Source organism: Lissotriton helveticus, chromosome 1_1 (genome assembly GCF_964261635.1).
Source record: "Lissotriton helveticus chromosome 1_1, aLisHel1.1, whole genome shotgun sequence".
Classification (NCBI taxonomy): Eukaryota; Metazoa; Chordata; class Amphibia; order Caudata; family Salamandridae; genus Lissotriton; species Lissotriton helveticus.
Window position 1 is genome coordinate 1,573,712,458 of NC_136057.1, and position 21,475 is coordinate 1,573,733,932.

A 21,475-nucleotide genomic window follows, 5' to 3' on the forward strand; every position below is an offset into this window, starting at 1 on the left:
TTGTGGATGTAAAGGGTACCCGCATCATAGCGACACGGGGAAGAGAGATAGTACCAGAAATGTGTCGTACTTCAAGAGATTTCACCCAGCTTCATCCTCTCCAGGACCTAACCAGTTCGACATCCCTCTGGGGTTCGGGGCTTCAGCAGAAGTAAATGGTGGCCTGAGACCAGCTACCTCACAAGCAGGGGCCCCTGTGGAACTCCCGGACAGTGATCTAGGTTCGGAAAACGGGCCTGCTACGAATGTGTCTGGGGAGGGGCCTGAAGATCTCCTGGATGATCGAGTTGGTGTGCCATCTGGTATTGAGGCAAGCAAGACATCTGGGCGCAGATGTTCCATATACCGCCTTCGAGAGAATCCGGAGCCGACTCGCAGGTTGCGAGATTACTTCATGTAAGACTGTTCTTATTTCTATTGTTGAGTGCTGTTAAGAGTATCCCTGTGGAGCCGGCGTGGACTGTTGGAGCCGCTTGGCACTATGTCTGTGAATGTGATTATGTTCTTGATGTTTGTTGGGGAAGAATGCTATGTCGTGCCTGTGACGTAACAGGCATGCCACGTTGGGTCGTGTGACCCCTATCGCAATAAACGGCTGTGCGCGTTCCTATCACCAGTTTGGCGTACGACGGCAATGTAGTGTCCGAGCATGGACACGTTCTAGTGTTCCTGAAGTGTGTATTACACTTAACACCCACCCACCACAGACGTCACTGTGTCAAGTGACGCTGCCAATAAAAAGGGGCCAAGCGCACGTGCTCGTGGCCATTACCATCACCCTCACTATGTGTCCGTGTCACCTCATTAGCACTAGCATGAGGGCCTAGGGCCACATCTTTACACTGGCGACGAGGTCGGCACGTGCGCCCATGCGTGCCACTGCCCAAAATCGATAAAAAGGGGGAGAGAACCGGCCGCCTGAATGGCGTCCCCCGGGGGAAGGCGCAAAGCGCCGAGAAGTCCTGCGGGCGTCACAGAGCCGCAGCGCCGCCGGTGACCGGGAGCCCGCACCGCATCGACCGCTACTGTGAGCCCCACCCCCCTGCCTGGACGAGCCCCAGGGAGAAGCTACGGCGACCGGGTGCCCACCCCGTGAACACCTGCCGCCTGGCCGAGGAATCAGGGCGTGGGGCCAGACTGCTGATTCGCCGGCCTCCGCTACTGCCCAGCAGAGAAGCAGTGGGACGTCGCTACACAGCGGAGCCCACCCGCGATAGCCGCGACGCCAGCCAGACCGAAGGTGAGCCCGCAGGCTGCCCGAGAACAACGAGGGCGACCGGAGGTCCGCGGGAGCCCACCCGGCCTCCGTGACCGTCATGAACAATGAGGGGGAGGGAGTGGAGTAGCTAACCACCTCCCGACCCCCCTCGCGACGAGAGTAAAGCCTAACTGGAAGTGGAGCCCACCCGCATGATAATGGCGCCCTGCCGGGCGAGAAGCGGCCCGGCCTGACCCTGCCCGCAGTTTAGGCAGTCCAAACAGGCGCTGGGGAAAGTGGAGCCCACCCGCATAGAAGCACCGGGATTGCTAGCATCAATGTCCCCAAAGCGGGTGCCACCCCGTACGACTACGCATGGCCCCCAGACACCCGCCGCGTGCGGGAAAAGTGAAGCTGCGGCGACAGTGGGCAAGAGCGGGTAAGCGGCAATCTGTCTGCGGCCGGAGGGAGTGAGCCGTCCCCAGCACCCGCCAAGGGCCGGACGCGACACAGGGGACAACTGGGCAGCATCCAGTGTCTATGCCCTGCCAGAGTCGAGCGCGATTCCGACGCTCAGCACCCCAGGAACCAGAAAGGGGAGAAAATAAGAAGAGGGTTTACCCGGGCAGAAACAGCGTGGGCTCCAGCCTCATGCCGGAAGGTCTTGGATCCAACCAGCAAGGTCCCAGCAAGCTGCGAGGCCAAGACAGGAGGCGCCTGTGACCCCCTGCAATACTGGAGGGAGTTTGCCTCGCTGCCTGGAGCTGCCTCCCCCGTCTGCTCCCAAGATGTGGGCAGGCTGCCGAAGACTGCAGGAAGAATCAAGGATACCGGTCGAGGTTTCAGGGGACAACACTAGCAGCAAAGGAGAGCCACGAGTTCACCATACGCTGCCATCCAATAAAGACTATGGCAGCAATACAAATGGCATGGGCTGTGGAGTTTGGAGACAATTTTGTGCCAAAACATGCGTAGTGCAGGGCAGGAAGAGCTGCTGCAGCCTACAAATAAGGTTGGGGCGGGCAATGAGAGAAAAAAAAACTATCAGTGAATGGACAAGCCAGCAACCCACCAACTTAAGCAGGAGGCGACTGCAACTAATCAACCAGGACGGAGGGGATCAAGAGACATTACGCATCAACGCGCCAGCAGGAAAGGACTGGCGCAGGGACGACACACACCAGCAAGGAGTCTGCGGCTGCCACTTACAGCGCGACTTGGAAAAGAAAGGAAACGCAAGGAGGACGGTGAGGCAAGGAGAAGCACTAGCACCTCAGGTAACAAGGAAGCACTGGAAGAACTCCTAGTGAAAGACTGCATGATCAAGGACGGAGAGAGCAGTGACACCTTGTGGCCACAGGGACCCACTGCAACATCAACAGCTCCCGCCAACGATCCGAAGCAGCAAGTACCCAACGACACGGACGAATAAAGGCACTGGATGCGCGCCCAGTGGCTGTTTGACGCCAACACAACCAGGTGAAAGAGCGCACGGAGCAACTGCGCCAAAGAAGCTCTACGAAGGTACCAATCCGCACCGGAGAGCAAAGAAGCCGCACCCAAGGAACCGGAGGATGTGCGTAGCAGGTATCCGAGAACACCGAAGAAGTAAGTGCGCGGACCACGCGCCACGTGGCGACACAACGCCACCGCAAGGAGGAGGAAGAGCGCATAGAGTGCCATTGCACAGGACAGGTATCAGGGACGGTCACACGACGTGACGCATCCCAGAAGCCGATCAGCAGGAGGATCGCCCACCAAATAGCCGACCCACGAGGGGGTCGCGACAGGAGGGGACCGATGCAGGGGTCCACAAGAATCGTTGCAGCACAATGTCCGACAGGAGGACTGAAGGTAACCTGCCAGAGATCGGCAGAAGTGGACCGGCAAATGGTCCAGGACGTGCAACTACGAAGAGGTCTACGGACGTGGACCCACAAACGTCACCCATGAGAAGATGCTCATGAATAAAGGTTCGCGACACTAACTCTGGCTGCTGAGGGAAAAGGAGAGAGTGTCCTCCGACGAGGATAAGACCAGGGAGACACATGCAGAGTGCGCGTGCTGCATGGAGAAGCCTGGCCAGACAAGAGGAAACCATATCGATCCAAGTTATGTCTCGAAGCGGAAAAGGAGAAAAGGATAAAGAGATCTGCGTGGCACGTTTGCCACCGCAAGAAGAAAAGGCTAAAGTGATCTGCGTGGCACGTTTGCCACTGCAAGAAGAAAAGGATAAGGAGATCTGCGTGGCACGTTTGCCACCGCATGAAGAAAAGGATAAAGAGATCTGCGTGGCACGTTTGCCACTGCCAGAACAGAAGGAAGTATATCCGAGTGTTACGTTGCCACTATTAAGAGTGAAAGGAGAAGTCAGAGTGACACAACGTCCCCACAGAGAAAGAACCAAGGAAAGAGAGGAGTGTAGCAGGACAACTCTCACTCCCGAAGATAAGGAAAGCGACAAGTGCTACGACACCGGAGCACAGAGGAGCGCAACGTCCTGATGAACGCCCGTGACACAGTGAGTAGACATTCTGGTCCACGATGCTTCTTCACGCCCAGGATCTATGGAGGTGAGCAGGCGGGACCGTTTGTGACATCCACCTTTGGAGTTACACGGACACTGGACAGTGCCAGCCGTGGTGACCCAGGGGCAGAGGCCTCCGGGACGACAGTCCCACCGACGAGAGATGGTCATCAGCCGCCCTTCCGCAAAGGTCCGGGGAGGACGAAGACATCGCAAGCAAAGACAGGAGCCAACAGCTACCCTCTGGATGAGGCTGCGGACTCTGAGGTGAGACCCATTGTCTCCTCCATACCCCCACTGACGGCGGCGTTGGAGCAACATGATGCGGTACACCCAGCCCAGTGCAAATCTGAAGAAGAGGGCCTCAAGGATATCCCGTGGCAGGGGAATACCTTCGAGAGGGGCAATTCTGGTGAGAGGGATGCCTTGCAATGAATTGGTCTTTTGCCAAGTAGGATGCATGCCACGGATGAGGACAAGGTCAGGACTGGATAACGCACAACAACATCTAGCGGCAGATTACAAGAACTCCAACTGCGTTTGTCGCCACCGAAGGAAGACAATGAAAGACTGTGAGGACAACCTCATGGCAGAGTCGACAACAGACTGAATCCATCGAGCACCCCTGGCTGATGCCAGAGTGAACTAGTGATCTCCGCGGCAGACAGGACATCGTCTGCAACCTCAAGCAGCGGCGGATGAAGACACTCTGCAGTAGTTTGGTCACTGTACTACATCCAAGTAATCTGTGTGCTTCTTCCACAGGTTGAACTTTGACTTTGGGTTCTTGTTATTAAAAATTGGGAGGGATGTAGTGTCCGAGCATGGACACGTTCTAGTGTTCCTGAAGTGTGTATTACACTTAACACCCACCCACCACAGACGTCACTGTGTCAGGTGACGCTGCCAATAAAAAGGGGCCGAGCGCACGTGCTCGTGGCCATTACCATCACCCTCACTATGTGTCCGTGTCACCTCATTAGCACTAGCATGAGGGCCTAGGGCCCCATCTTTACAGGCAACAGCATAACAAGTATCATCCAGGCTCCTGTTGTTATTGCAAGTTATAGGCCATACACAGATCCCAAATGTACCACAACAGGGTCGCGTAGCTTAGCGCCCCTGTAGACATAACACCCGTCACAAAAATTGGTTCAGTGTCACTGTTTGGGTGCATCAGCACCACTATTTCCTGGGTGTCCTAAGCACCCTTAGGGTACACGGGGAGTAGATCCTACTAAGCAGACAGAGCTCGGAGACAATGGGTAGTTTTTTAGGTTTCGCCCTGGCCGTAGCACTGCGTAAGCAGTGCCCCGCACAGGGCGAAATCTTATGTCCTACATATGGGGCTTTGATCCCGCCTCTGTCTTCCATTGGCTAGCTCCATAAATGGAGGCTAGCCATTGGAAGAGATTGGCTGTCAATCACGCTTTCCCCGTGAAAACGCGATTCGGGGGCGTTTCCGTGTGTTTTTTTAAGTCCCGCCCTCTCCTCTTCCCATTGGCTGGAATTTTACCTTCCAGCCAATGGGAAGGGGAGAGCACGAAAAACACGCCCCCGAATCTGCCGGCCGGGACACCCCCGTGACGTCATTCCCCGGGCCGCGCTGTGATTGGCTGCCGGCCCGGGACCTGACTTGTTTTTGCCTGAGCCTACCGATCAGGTTTGGGCTTATTTTACCGTCAACATAATGCATTCCGAGACATAGGTAAAGGGTGCGGCCATCTTGGAGTGTTAGTATTTTCTGGGCTTAATATAGAGAATTCACATAGGTTGTCTTAATTGTGAATGGAGTTCGAATTTTCCCTGGTAATGCCGCGTTTATATTTGAAACGATGCGGGACATATCAGAGCATTTATTTTCAACCATAACATAAATTCAGCTTGGAAGCTGAAAGGAGTTTGTTAATTTTAGGACTGCTGCCAGTTTTCTTCAATCAGTGCAATGTCTCTAAATTTTTGTATTTATATAGCGCTTACTACCCCTGACGCGGTGTTGAATTGAATTACATGCGACGTCTCTCTTCCGAATCTGTTTGTAAATGAATGGAAAGTTACCCTAAATGAATTTATGATGAATAATGTACGTGTTTTCAGCAAGCCGCTGCATGCGAAATCTCGATACTTTTTACCGCTGCTGTGCTAATCTAGTAGCATAGTGGTCCACGGGTTTCACTTTTTAAAAGTAGCCCAGAAAATTCTTCAATACTCTTTTCCCTTATTGGAATAGTGAGAGCTGTCTGTTCACCACCAACTTCTGCTCGTCGCGGAACTATTCTGAGTTCCGTGTTTCCGGCCGGCCCGGATATGCACAACTCCACGCCAGAGTCTCTCCATTGCTTCACATGTGGGTTTCTGTTTCTGAAGGATGGCAGTGCAGCAGAACGAAAACGTGCTGCAGAAGTGCCTAAAGAGCCTTAAGGTAGCCAGTGCCCGACCCGAGAGGTTCCTAAGGTGAGACCTAAACGCAGTACTTATAACATATTTCATGTTTACAGTTCCATCAGTCAAAGTGCTGGTTAGGAGCCTATGTGTAGCACAACCAAGCATTTGCAGTGCAGTCGGTCTCTCTTCCAAATCTGTTTGTAAATTAATGGAAAGTTACCCCAAATGAATTTATGATGAATAATGTACGTGTTTTCTGCAAGCCGCTGCATGCGAAATCTCGATACTTTTTACCGCTGCTGTGCTAATCTAGTAGCATAGTGGTCGACGGGTTTCACTTTAAAAAAGTAGCACAGAAAATTCTTCAATACTCTTTTCCCTTATTGGAATAGTGAGAGCTGTCTGTTCACCACCAACTTCTGCTCGTCGTGGAACTATTCTGAGTTCCGTGTTTCCGGCCGGACCGGATATGCACAACTCCACGCCAGAGTCTCTCCATTGCTTCACATGTGGGTTTCTGTTTCTGAAGGATGGCAGTGCAGCAGAACGAAAACGTGCTGCAGAAGTGCCTAAAGAGCCTTAAGGTAGCCAGTGCCCGACCCGAGAGGTTCCTAAGGTGAGACCTAAACGCAGTACTTATAACATATTTCATGTTTACAGTTCCATCAGTCAAAGTGCTGGTTAGGAGCCTATGTGTAGCACAACCAAGCATTTGCAGTGCAGTCGGTCTTGCATTTGTGAAAGTTAGAGCTATTGGCGTTGCAAATGACAATGTTTTTTGCTTTTGTTTGTTTGCAGTGTAGTTCTCATATTTGCATAGATAGCACTATTGCCCATTCGTATGACTCGTGGCGCTGGAAAACCAGAAAATGGGAAATAGGTTGCGAGGAAGGGGAGGTGGAAAATATATTACACCAATGGGAAAAAAAAGCATTAAAACCAGGCTACAATTAAAGTCCTTTGACAGTGTTGGCATATGTATTAGTGATACAGTGAATGCTAGAGAGGCTCTTATAACTGGCGGTTGACTCACACGCTGGCAGCAAGATTTGCAGTACCTGCAATTTCAGATGAAAGTCGAACGCCACTAAAATACAATACCACAAAAGGCAGCACAACTAACTGCACTGCGCACGCATGACTAACCAGAGAACATCCTGTCATTGAGCATTACTCTGCGAGTAGGAAATGATGACCAGCTTTCCAAAAGCAGCTGGTCCTGTCAAAAGGCCCTTTAATGTTCAATCAACCCCAGGCCATGACTGTTCAGCCAATTCCTGGCAGTAGGCAGTTTATCAGAAATCATGCACCTTTTTTTTAATGATGAAAACTTGTGGTTCGTTGAGTACCCAGATACTGACTCTGTTCTTACGATTAATTTTAGACCTAGGTACCTATGCAAAGTTGTACAAAGGCCACTGTCTCACCATAGTCAGCAGGCACTTTAACAGCCTCTTTAACTTCCTATTGGTTGCATTGCTTTGAGATGGTACAGGCTTTTCAGCGCCAGCAAGGGAGATTACTGGATGGTATCTCGTGGTGGTTTTTCAGATTATACAGCAGCATTTAGAGCCGGTAGGTAAAAGGCATAACAATTTAACTGGTAAGCAAGCAGTGGGGCAGACCAAGCACAACGCTTTCCATTATCGTACTACATGGGGCTAAAGATATTGACTTTCTCCCTGCACCCTTCATAATCAGATTAATTACTCTGATTTACTTATTTGATTTACTTATTTGGGCAAAATGTTTAACATGGGAGACGGATGGAATATTGGTGACGCCCATCAAAAAAACAAATTTAACAACGCAGACGGCGGGTCCAAAAAACAGCCTTTTGAAAACATTTGAGTAGTGACATTAACCTTTTAATCTTAAAATGGAGATAGGAAAAGGCACGGCAAGGATGTACAATTGAATTGTCAGCCCATAAACACACTGCTCCAAAGCGTTTGTACATACAGCAAACTCAATAAAACGGACTTAATAGCTTTTCTCCGCAGTTATGCCATTTTTTTGTGAAGCTCCACAATTAAACAAGCATTGGCATAGCCAAAAGGTCTCGCTTTTGGGACCTTATAAGTATTTAGTTATGTAGCACAATATTCTTGGTGCAACAACATCAACCGCTGCATGGCTAAACACTTATAAGGTCTCAAAGGCGAGACCTATTGGCAATGCCAATGCTTTTTTTTTTGTTATTGCCTTTGACGCACCCCTCTCCACCCCAAGCTTACCCGGTCTATTTATAGTTTTACTTTAAATATTTGGTCGCGTTAATTGTAAATACTATATCGGTGGATACAGCCATGCCGGCGAAGGGCTGACGGGACTGGCTCCTTCTCTGTTAATCAACAGGCAGCCAAGGAGGTGGTAAATGATGTGTGGAAGCAATCTGGGCCATCTTTTCTCAGAGAGAGGAACTCCCTCCACCCCACCCACATCTCCGCTGTGTCAACCAGAACCTTTCTCGGAGGATGAGTGTAAGGTGGGGAGGGGTCTTACTTAACACATGTCTCCACATGGAGCACCTCGCAGAGGTGTTTCTTTGGGGTTATCTTTGGAGGAAGCAAGTCTGAATAACGGGAGTCCACCCCTCCGAGTAGTTTCTAAATACATGCACAGACCTGATGTACAGTGTACTTTAGAAAGAAACGCACAGGGACTACCGTAGCCAAGGCGCCAAGTGCATGGCTCTAGCTCCAGAGACCACGCTGCCGAAATGTTCCATAAAAAGGAAGCGTTTTTCTTAGAATAAAAAGCATCAAACGATTATTAACGCCCCCTAGCCCTGCTCCGGCCGAGGTGTCCTGGAGTTTGGCGGCATTAATATCTGGAGTGCGCGGCGCACTCGGCTGCTCTTCATTAATTAGCCTCCCTGCAGCCTGTCATTAATCATATTTCCATCCTCCGGGGTCACTAGGGGTCCCTGCAGTAACAACTTGCAGTAATTAATAACACACAAAAGGCTCTTTTCACAAAGAAATGAGGTGTGAAAGGTGATTCCATGGAACACGCCCCCTGATGATCTTTTCGGGGACGTATGATTTAATCACACACCTCCCCATCCCGCTCACACAATGGGCGCAGTATCAGCAACGAAAACCAACTGTGTATGTTCTTTTCTGAACCAGGATTTTTAGGTCTCGTGGCGATTATAGCGCAACCTGTAGACTAACGATTATGTTTTTTTGTTTTAAGTTTCTCTGGTTTGTAACCGAGTCCAGTGCATCAAAAACAAATTAAAGTGGTACCCAGGGCAGCATAGTGGGGCCTGAGGCCCTGGATAATTAAACCAATTAAAACCATCTCCCTCCCTCGCCAACCAAAAATAGCACCTTTAATGTCGCAACACTAACCTTGTCAAGAAATTTCTTTCGAGCAGAAGTCCAACACTGCTTTGTCGTATTGTATTACATGCGTGTGAATGAAATATGAAGAAGGTGGGAGCTGCTGCTGTACTGTGCTTTCGGAGTGCCATTATCAAGACTACCTGAGCTGTGGAAGTGTGCACCACCGCTTGCAGCTCTGGATTGCTCGAGGACCAGTCACAAAAGGAAGGTGCGCTTCGTTGTGTGCATGTGAAATTATTCTATTAGCTGTGCACGCATGTGGTTGGATATTCAGAATATGCCTATACAAATAGGGTTGGAATTGTGGATGGACGGACTTGTATAGGGCAGTGAAGAGTGGTGTTGTGGTTGTGGTTGATTGTCAGCTGAACCCCTTCACCGCAGTGATAGTTTGAAACATGGAGGTCAGTGGTTTTGCTTGGCTATTTTCTTGAAACTAAAAGAAGATTAACAGTGTGCGTTGGATCCAAAATATTTAATTCTAGCCCCTCATTCTCATGTGTGTATGGCAGGGGCAGCACATGGAATGATATGCGATATTATGTGCACATCCCTCACGTCAGCACATAGGTAGAGTTCAGCTCACTGACACGATATGCACATGATAGGTAGACTGTGATCCTTCAAAAGCCTTCATCTGGCCTGCATGAAGTCAGTCCATGGAAGACGGGGATAATAGGGAAGGGTGTGAATTTGATAATTCTGTGTGCTCTGAAACAGCAGGACTAGCCAGTTGAATTTACAAAGCCAGTAGATCTGGGATTGGCTACCATCCTAGTGGCTTTGCCAATGTTTTTTTTGTCGAGTTGGCAGACTCAGCTGAGAGGCCAACAACTGAATGGGTGCGTGCGAAGAGTCAGTTAGCCTGTACTTTTGCCACTACACCAATTCAAAGTTTAATTTTTTTGGGGGATGCAACGCATTGTCATATACAATGCCAAAAACTCAAACTTTAATGCTGCGAAACCTATTGCATTGTAAATGCTTGTTTTCACAGCATTCACTAAACTGTTACGGCTATTACTAAAAATAAAAAAACGCTATCTGCAGAACGCCCACTGCAGCTAAATACAGCTGTCACGATTGCGTCTTGTCAGAGGGAGGAGCTCTTCTGATCAGATTAGAGTCTGTCAAAGCTGCAGCCAATGGAAATCAGAAAAATGTGGCCAATCAGAGCCTGCGCTGTCCCAGAGGCATAAACGAAGGCAAAGGCGGGAATAAACTCACGTGTGTAAACCCCGCTCATCCAACTGCGCCTACCCACCGACTGTAAAAGAGAAGGTCTCGGACAAAGACACTTGCGGAGTCGACAGCCAATCAGCACTTCGAAATACGGTATTGCGCGCTAGCATTGGTTGGGGTGCCTCCAATCCTAGATCACTTTATGCTTTAGCAGTACCGCCCACTTCCAGGCGCCTCACGGAACCTCTCCATTCGTGGGATTGAGTGTTATATGACCCGGAAGTGCTAAAAAAATGATGGCAAAATAGCATCGGTGAAAAAGAGCAGTAAAAGGCCACTGACATGAGGCTGAATTCACGGATGTTCCGTGTAAGTAGCGGACAGGTGGTATCCGCAGATGACGCCCATGGAGGCCTTCCAGCTGCTCACCTCGGGGCCTCACCCTCTCTTCCTGCCGCCTTTGAAGCCTTTGGTAGAGTCTGGGGGGTTGAGGCGCGCTTGGGCGCAGGATCTTCAGCCACGGTTTTCCGGGTCAGCACAGGGACCGGTGAGCCGGCTACCGCCGTGAAAGAGTTCCAGTCAGACCAGGAGAACGGGGAGTACGGGTATCGCAAAGAAACGTCGACGCTGGAAGACTTGCAGGGCCACAAGAACATCGGTATGTGTTACTCGTCTACCACTTGTTGAGTGGTGTAATGTTGGAAAAATTGGAGTGCTCCAAGAGTACCTGTTAGTTTTTGAGAAGTGCCGGTGCTAATCCGTTAAAAGCATTACAGCTCCGCTGAGTAGAGCAGGTACTGAATACCTAAAAGTTCCTGCCCATTTAAAGCACTGCTGTGGTGTAATAGTGGGCTCGCTAGTGTCGTGGACGGCAAGAGACCAGTAAACCAACCACGTATCAGTTTTCATAACTGAATGTTAAGCACACTATTTGATGTGGAGTAACGTGAAAAGAAACAGTAACCGCGTTGTAATGCTAGTTGTGTGTCCATCATCATGGGGTCAATCCCGTGCAACTCCAACTGACGTATCTATTTAACTTTACTGCATTCCAGTCAACTCCTTATCTCAGTCTTTATTTTCACAGCTCACCCCGAGCTGCTACTGTAACGAGGGGCACTGCTTCTCTCCACATGCATACTTTACAGTTTAAACCGTATTGTATTGCCGCACTTTTGATCACTACAACCAGCAGAGTTAATGAAAAGGAGGGTTTTACTCCAAAGCTGCTGGATTGCCCCCTCCAGTGCCTACGGGGGGGGGGGGGTGTCCCCTTTTGTGGGTCTTTATGTGATGTACTATTGTTGTGTGTGTTGTTTTTTTTGGGGGGGGGGGCTTATGTCTTGATAGTTGGGCTTGTATTGTAGTTCGCTCATTCTCAGTGTATTATACAGTACCCGTCAGAAAAAACATTTGAAACTCGCTAAGCAAGGTGGGTAAACGCATTGTATTTGGAAACACTTTGCAATTCTTTTTATTGGTGTTTGCATATTTTCTTAACATCTGATTTACAGTAAAAACAAAGCACAGCGTGATAGTGGGATCATGACAACGTGTGCAAAGAACTGAAGTCTGAATGGAGCTTGAAGGGCCAGAGGGCTTTGATGTGGGTATGGTTCCCAAAGTAAGATACCAGGATCACATGTTTTGATTCTACAAAGGCCTAGATATGATACTTCAAAAAGCTTTACATAAAATAGCCTGTATTAATTTTCAACCTAGCTTCTCTGTCTTTGTTTACTTTATCTGGGACCGTTAAGGGAGTTCTTGAACACACATACATTTCTTTCTTCTCATGTTTACTGTTTAAAATATTTAATAAGCGGGAGCAACACCAGCTTTTGGTGACTTTGATAATTTTTGTACCTGTAGGGAGATTAACATGCTGGCAAAGAAAACGTCCAGGTGTCAACCTTAGATGTTGGTGTTCTTTGCTGGGGCTCTCCTTGCAGCCTTGAAGATCAATACCGGCCAAGGCTTTCAGAGATGGAACTGGCTTAGACTTTGAGGGGGATGGTGCTGGACGGGAATTTCAAAAATAGCTTTTCAGGACTGGCAGTGAGTGAAATGAAGAGTGCCCTTGGTGGTAAGAGATGAAGTGAAAGCTCTTATTAAAGATATGTGAGATGGTGGAGTAATTGAACTCGTTGAGGCCTCTAGTTGGATATCTCCATAGTTATTACTAAAAAGGCCGACGCAAGCTCAGGTTCTGTGTGGACTTGAGGTCCCTTAACAGGTGTGTGTGGTTGCAGATACCTTTCCCCCACCCAACATAGGCGAGTTGGTCTCAACCTTAAAAGATGCAAAGTTTTTTTTTTTCAAAACTCAACCATAATATTGCATGCCATCAGATAAATTGCATGAGTGTTCCAAACAACTAACAGTATGTATCCCAGCGGAAGGGACATTTCAGTTTGCATGCTTGCCTTTTGGGCTATCCTCTGCGGCTAGTGTATTCCAGCTGATGGTCACAGAAATTTTTAAGGGCATTGACCAAGCTGTATTTTTTCCGGACAATAGCCTCCTATTTGGGAAATCTCATTGAACACAACCAAATTCTAAAGTCTGTGTTGCACAGGATTGCTGAGGAATGACTCCCACTTCGCAAAGAGAAATGTTCTGTACTGGTGGAGCACATCAAATATCTGGGCTATAAGAGTTCAGTGCTGGGTATAAAACTAAAGAAGAATTTACTTGCCGCTATTCAACTGGCTCCATCTCCAACAGACAAGGCTTAATTCAGATTTTTTTATGGGCCTCATGGAGTATTATTCAAAATTTGTTCAGGACTTTTCTGATAAGACTTTGTTTTTGAGACAATTGCTTAACCCCTTCCAGGCTCATGACGAGCTCAGCTCGTCATGCAGTACACGGCTCCTGTGCGCATGACCAGCTGAGCTCGTCATGAACAATGGGAATCCAGGTCCTGTAGCACATCGGAGGAATTGCCTTAGCACTGATGTGGTTAAAAAAGGTGCCAGATTTGATTGGGGTGAACAACAATCTGTTTGTTTCATTAACATAAAAAAGGAGATCTGTGAAGCTAAGATTTTGGCACCATTCGACAAAAAACTTAAGTCTATCCTGATGGTTGATGCTAGTGATAGAGCGCGCAGGTCACCCAACTATAATTTTATCAATACTCACCTGGGCCCATAATTCAATTCTCCATATTTACTCAATCGGGTAACCCTACACTCTACTACCAGTCTATTTACTACTACTGATTCCTATACCATTAACTTACCAATCCTTGTCACTGGTACCTATGACCACAATGGATCAGGGAGTTGGTTGTAAAGACCGGCAAACAGTCAAAAATACCAATACATTTGCACTCATTTATAATAACCACAGACTCGAGCAGTTTTGAAAACCTTTATCTAATCTTCATCGAAAGTCATAAGCCAAAAGTTTACAGCAAGCAAGCTATCAATAACCGGAATCATAAAGTGTATAACCATTCAAAAGATATATTATGCCAACCATTTAGAATTCAAAAGGGAAGGTAAAAACAAGGAACATACTGAAATGACCTTCTAGAAATCGGACTTGAAATGATATCTTCTAAAGGATGGGGAAAATAAGGGACATGCTAGAAGCCACAGTTTCATCGTTTCACGGGTGGGTAAGAAAAAGGAACACAACTTGTAATGACGAAAATGAAGTAATCATGTAGCTATAGGGAAGAATGGAACACGCTAATAATTCAGAATAACCACTTTAGCTTTTCCTAAAGGAAGGTAAAGAAAAGGAATATTTATATTTCATGAACAGTTCTTTAGCTTAAATTCTAAAGGATAGGAGAAAAATGGGTCATGCTAAATTAACACGAATCACGATTTTATTAATAGCTCCAAGGAGGGGGAGAGAAAAGGAACATATGCAATTATGATTTAGCAAGATTCAGGGAGGGTAAGAAAAGGACTCAAATGTACTATTTGTTTCCCACACAGATTTATTTTTACCTAGGACGGTGTGAAGACCAACCTTGGCCACGGGTCAGTTAAAAGGACAGAAGAAACCCCAAGGAAAGCAGTTGCCAGTAGGCGGCGTATGGAAATCAGGACAGGGTAGACCAGATTTGGATCAGAATAGGACCACCGAAAGTTGAGACCAGCACCCGCAGTTCAGTTGCAACGCCTGCGCTACTCCCTCTCTGCAGCTATCAGGCAGAACCCCGATTGGGTTATCGATTTCCCCAGCAAAGTGCTTCGCCAGCACTTCAGGTCCCAGAACCCCGATTGGGTCAGTGAGTCTTCTGACAGAGTGCTCCGCAGCACCTCTGTTCTCGATAAGCTATTGAGTGCATTGGGTCAGTGACAGGTCAGCTATTCGGACAAGTCGGACAATTTCTCTAGCTAAACCTAGGCTAGTTATACTATTTTTCAGGTCAGTGTACCACCCACCCAATGTTGCAAGTGTAAGGATCCCCAATTTCGATTGGACTAGAGAGGAGGACAGGTCATCACACCCCCTAATATTTTTGAATTTCGCCGTCTCCTATTTAAATTAAGGTTCACGCCTATCAAATTCAGGCTCCCATGAAGTCTTCCACTCGCAAAACAATGGATGTTCTATTCAATACAACATTGTATGTGTCCAAAGTTCATTAGGTGAAGTTCCCAGGAGCATCTTCTCAGTCAGTCAGCTCCTTGGCTGGATATCGAAGGTCACTGCTGTGGAGACTCGAAAATCTCGCGCAGACGCAGTTTCAAGCAAGATGGAGTGCAGCAAAGGATAATAGGCCATATTTCGAAGTGCAACATAAAATGGAAAAGAACAGTTTTAGAACCCAGAATAAATGAACACACTGTATACCATGAATCTCTACACTATTCCCATTACTATATAATAAGCTATAGCATTAAGATTAAGCAGAACGAACAGCTTAGCAAAAGCAGCAGTGCAAGTTTCTCGCATGTGAGAACACAAAGCAGCCATCTTAATTCTAATGCGCAGATGCGAACAGCTTCCCTCCAAAGCTGCGAATACGTCACGTCACATGGGTATGACCGACGCATGCGCAGTAGAAATTCCCGCGTAGCAGCAGCCATTTTATTTGCAAGCGTATTAGGATTAGAAAACACATAAGCAAGTGTTAGACCTGTCTGGCTTTTTGCGTAGTCCCTCCAATTTATTATTTATTTTGTCCCCTTTTTGCCCCTCATACTTTTATTAATTTTTGTGTCCACTAGCTTTTTCAAGGTGTTGGTAAAGGGGATAGGTGTTCTTTCACCCTCATAGCTTTTCACCTCAGGCCTAGAGGCCTTTCCTGACAGGAAAATAGTTGGAGTCACAAAATGGTGGCTACCAACTGTCCCAACTGACAAACCTAGAATCTGTCCCATAGGATAGAGTAGGGCATTCCAGAACCTTCTGGTCCCTTCTGGACCTCTGAGGGTCAGCCTATAAAAGGCGGAATGCTGGTCAGCCATTTTGTCTTACCAGAAAGAGAGTCAGCTGGAGGACAGGCTGTAGCAGAAGGTGGGGGTAGGATAGTCAGAGGGTTGTCTTATTGATTCACCACCCTTCCTCCCTTGGGTTATTTGTCCTGACCCTGCGGCTTTGGATGGCTGGAGACCCTGGGCGCCTGACCAACCCCTAGTCTAGAAATACAGGGGGGTGAAAAGGAGAAGGAGACTGCAGCGCTGCGGAGCGCAGTCCTCCGCCCAGTTGGAGAGACTTTGAAAGAGTGCCCCTTTATCACCAGCCTCTACCCAGCACCGGGGGTTAAAAAGTCCCTGAAAAGGGGTAGAGAATAGGAGCCTACATGTGAGGAGAACTAGTTTTATCCCCCATCTCCTTGAGTGGTAAAGCAGTCTAGTGCCTTGTGACCCTGTGGGTCCTTACCAGACACGCAGTCGGCAGATCGCCAATTCCCCTCTCGAGTCAGAGGAAGGAGAGGGGGCCGGATATCCAGTGAGCAGTGCCGGTTTCTAAGAGGCAGCGCTGATTTCGCCGTGTGCAGGACCCCGGACCGGCCGCATTGTTGTGGTGGTGCCACTGATCTAGAGAGAGAGGGCTGGCTGAAGGAAGTTGGGCGCTATCGCGCATGCCCCAGGCGGATCCACTTCCCTTTTCCAGGAGGGGTCTTGGAGTAAGCAGGCCCGTGGGGAAGCCACTGTCAGCGGTAGCGTGGCCGAGGCAGACTCCGGTCTGGTGCCGCTAGTCACCCGCGCATGCGCGGAAACACCACTGCTGCCAGAGAGACGACGTGATCAAGCTGAGGAGAGATCGGTGAGAAAGTAGGCGGGAAGCGAGCACCGGCGCTTCCCCTCTCGTGAAACCCCCCTTTTCCTCTGCTAATGCTCTAACAAGGAGGAGCGGTGCCGAGGAGGGACGAGGGACAGCAACGAGTGCCAGAGGAGGTTGGTTACCTCCCTCACTGTGGGACAGAGATACTGGCCTCAGGAGCCCCACGCATTGAGACCAAGTAAGGAGGTTATGCGAAGGGGGGGGGAAGTTGGAGGCCAGTGAGTCAACTACAAGGGAATCAGACTGCCGTGTGGCAAAACAAGGGATGAGCTAAGACTGGGGAATGATACCAAGCCTCTTTTAGGGAACTTTGAAGAATCCACTTTCCCCACAGGAGGTTTTCCCTCCGTGAACAAACTATCTTAAACCAATCTCTTTCCCTTACTGTGGCCAGAACTGGTGAGGAGCCTATATAGGGCCATTTAAGTGAAGTATAGAAGCTGCTTCTTTTGGGAGCTACTGTACTGTGATGTGATCTTTTAAAGCCAAATAGAGTGACTAATCTGACAATTTTGAGGAAGTTACAAATCCTATGACTGAATGTAAAAGCGTAGTGAATTGGAAAACTGATTAATGTAGAGGTTTGGCAACTGTTAAAGTGTCTCTATTTTCATGACAAACTGTAATGTGTTAAACTGAAATTTTAAAAGACAAAAGAGCAAAAACTATTTTTATAAACAAGCTCATATTTTCCAACATTGGTGTAGTGTCATTTTTGGGTGTTAATGCGTTAATTTACTGCTGGGTGGTTTGCAACCTTCACACATGTGCCTCTAGTATTTGTGACTTACCCTAGGCCAGGCTACCCTAGGTGACCTGACATCCCAGGTTCCAACAGCAAGCTACACTCGGACACCCGGAATGTAAGGGAAAAGGAACGTTTAGTAAGACAAACATGTTGGTTACTTTTAATACTGTTATTCGAGGTTCATGAATACAAGCAAGTCGCTTTACATGCGAATCCTTGCTCCATCACCAGTGCCACTGGTTTAGGGGTCGTTCTCTTGCAAAAACATCCAGAGGGAGATAAAATAGTAGCTTTTGCGTCTAGGACACTCCTTTCTTCTAAGCAAGTTACTCGGTGATTGAAAGGGAAGCACTGGCAGCGTCCTGGGGTGTTTAATATTTCCACATGTACCTCTGGGGCTCATGATTTTTACATAAGACTGACCATAAGCCTTTGATGAAGATCTTGTCTCCTGGAGGTGCGGGTAAAGGATCAGCAAGGTTGGTCAGACTTGCAGCCAGACTGCAGGAATACCAATATGAGGTTACTCACATTCAAAGGGTGGAGAAATCTCCAAGCTGATTGCCTTTCTAGATTGTCTCTTAAGTGGGAAACTGTTGATGGTTCATCCGTTTCCTTGACCAGTGATGATGATGCTGTCGCTTCTATACATGATGTAGTGTCAATCTGTGAAGGAACCTTTACTTATGAGGAGTGGTGCAGGGAAACGGAGGTGGATCATGTCATCAAAGCTGTTATGGATCTTATTAAGTTAGGGGCTAGGCGTGAGAGCTCTGTGCTTGTCCCTGTGCATACTTGTATCAGTTTTAGAGGAACTTTCAGTGTGTGGTACTTATGTTCTCATGAGGGGTGACAGATTCATTCCACCTCCTGGTCTGAGATCCAAACTCCTAGTTCTCACTAATCGGGGACATTTAGGTCCTATATTAACCCAACTCTGTCTTAAGATTATATTTTGGTGACCTGGTGTGGATGAACAGGTGACCTCGTGGGTAGAGAAGTGTTGTGTGTGTGTGAGGAGGGAGAGAAGAGACTTCAGGTCGGTTCTAAATCTGAGATGGGTCATATCCAGGATCCAGGCCAAGCTTGGCGCAGCATCTGTTTGGACTTTATTGGCCCATAATTGAGTTACCTACCAGTCAGAGATTTGCTATTGTAGTCTTTGATGTTTTTTCAAATGGTTAAGTGTAACATTTGTCAGGGACATCACCACAGAGCGCACAATTGTTTTTTTGAAGTGTTTGTTTCTTGAAGAACATGGTTTTCCCTCCATTATCATCATCGATAATGGTACTCTACTTCATGTGTCATGCAAACCTTTCTTACTGATTGTGGAATGGTGCATCATTGAACTTCCTTGTACAGTCCACAGGGTAATGGTCGCTGTGAGTGATTTAACAGGGTAGTTAAGGGTATCATCCAGATGGTGTGAGTCAGTGGTGGCGTTACTGAAAACCATGGTGGAAGAGATGGTGTGGGCTTATCGCACCACCAAACTCAATCAGTGCGAAAAGTCTCCCTTCGAACTTATACGTGTGAGGTCTCCAGGTACCAAGTTGGTCCCTGCTTGGATTAAGGAGTGGGTATCAAGCGGGGGGGGGGGAGGGGGGATGGGTGCAGTGCCTGTAAGTGATTCCAGTGGTAGGAAATTTCTCATTTCTGAAGGATACTTAAAGTCCAGTCAGGTAGACTAGGCAAAGGTCTTACTAAGTTCAGGGGACCCTTTAAAGTGAAACGTGCTGTCCTGCACTTTGTCATTTTGGAGAATGGTGAAAAGTGGAACCTTCGTGTGACTTTATACCAAAAAGCTACACGTCTATCGGAGTTAGCCACTACTGTTCCACTACGTGACAACATATGTAGGAGTAGTGGTTACATGTTGGAAGAAGATTTTGGTCTTTCTGCAGGCCTTTCTCATGGTTGTGGAAGGGAAGTGGATGGTGGTGATGCCGTCGCCTATGGAGAAGGTAACTCTCAGAGCTCCCTTGAGGTCAGGAGGGTAAGAAGGCGCAGACCACCTGCTTACTTAAATGACTTTGTTTGTTAAACTTATGTTTTCATGCTCATGGAGAAGAAACCTCTTAAAGGTTCCTGGGATGTAAGAAAGTGTAGACCTACGTCATGTGTATGTCTTTATTTGCTTAACTTTTGTTTTATTTTCTTTTGTATAAAGGAAGATGATGTGTTCTGCATGTAAGAGATGGTGTTTTATCTATTTGCCATGCTTTAGTCCTTTCTTTGTTTCTTGTTCTCCTACTTCCATGGAATGCAGAGGCAAGGTTCTAGGCTAGTTCCTACTTGGGCGTTCGAGTTCTGGTCAGTTGCTCGACTGGTCAGCTGAGGTGGGTGTCTGTTACGCTGTTGGCTCCTAATAAAGTGGTTTAACTTACTTTGGAGAAGTGTCTGCAGCACTTGTCTTCACTATAGGAGACATACAATTTTAATTATGACAAATGACCCTTTTGGTAATACGAGTAGCTGCAGAATTTGTACCTGGCTTCCACCCAGGGAAACTTGCCAAACACAGAGATTTCTGAAAACTGACCACCAGGAGAGTCCAGGATGGTATGACCTACATGGATCGCAGTATCTGTTCTTACTCCCAATGCCCTGCAACCCTCCAACTTTGTTACCATCATGGTTTTCCCCACATCTCTGGGAGAGAAAGTATTGGAACCTGTGTTAAACAATACCTTCCACTTAGCGGTCTCACACTTCTCCTGATTAAAAACGATACTGTATATGTGTGACTGGGCCTTGCGTTCAACCCAGCCTCACAAGAAATCCTACTCTACACAAACGAGACAACCAGAGCTAGTGGCCAGTGGGAACTTAACTTCAGCTTTGCTTGTTGACATAAGAACATTCTGCTTATTTGATTGCCCTGGCACCCTAAACTAAAGTATTACTACACTAATTCAAAATACTTCTTGGAGGTCTGTGATCCTGTAGTTCAGTCATGAAGGTTGTGTTTCTGGGAATGTGGCAAGTAGCCTCTACTTGGAGTGCAGGTAAGAGTGAGTTTTGCTAACATAGAATCTCCTGGACAAATTGTGGTAAGTTTAAATAGGAGTGTTTCGGCCAATAATAGAACCTCTTGGAACAACTGTCGTTTTCTGGAACGAAGAATATTGTGACAGACTGGCCCTTCACTTTCTTACAAGTTTTGAGCAACTGGACATGGGAGTATTCTACAACCTGGATTTGACCTGGGATCGACTTTCGTTTCCCCTCTTTGCATCCTTTTCAAGCCATAAGATCAGCAAATACTTCAGCTGGAGGCTGGATCCAGACAAAGTGATGACTGGTGCTTTCCTACAGGATTGGAGCGAAGAAAGTAAGAGTTATCAACATTTGCTATAATTATTAGTGTCTGTTCAAGAATTTCAAGAGATGCTGAAAAATCCAAGGCCTATCCGAGCAAGCTGATTAGCTCCTTCAAAAGGCATTGGGAGAGAAAAGTCCAACAATAAAGATTGGTTTGGAAAAGATAGGTTATTTGGTATGTGCAATAACAACTGGACACCATAACTGATCTAGCTATGCAGGGATTCATTTATAGTGCAGTCTACACATTTCATTCACCTATATCAACCGGGTGTGTATCAACAGATGGTTCTCAGGTGGGTTAACACCCTGTCATACAAAATAAGTTGAAAGATATTGAAGTTTTTGCCACCGGAACCAAGGTATTCAAATTGTGGCACATAACTACAGTCCTGAACATATTCCTTTCATGGATACTTCAGCAGAACAGAACTTTAAGGTAAATTAGCAGTGATGCTCTGCATGTTCTAAAACTGTGGTCACCCCGGTTTGAACTA

The 21,475-nt window shown here is 47.4% G+C and overlaps 1 protein-coding gene across 2 annotated transcripts in view; it reads left to right on the top strand.

The window, feature by feature from the left end:
• The first annotated feature begins 10,847 nt into the window (after positions 1-10,847).
• The window catches only part of UHMK1 (U2AF homology motif kinase 1), a 225,708-nt gene continuing 215,080 nt past the window's right edge, over positions 10,848-21,475 (top strand). The window contains exon 1 of one of the 2 annotated variants that reach the window (XM_078687146.1): positions 10,848-11,303. In XM_078687146.1, coding sequence (XP_078543272.1) covers positions 10,988-11,303 — 316 coding nt within the window. In that variant the 5' untranslated portion in view covers positions 10,848-10,987. The remainder of the gene's footprint in view (positions 11,304-21,475) is intronic. The other variant, XM_078687156.1, reaches the window with a different exon arrangement.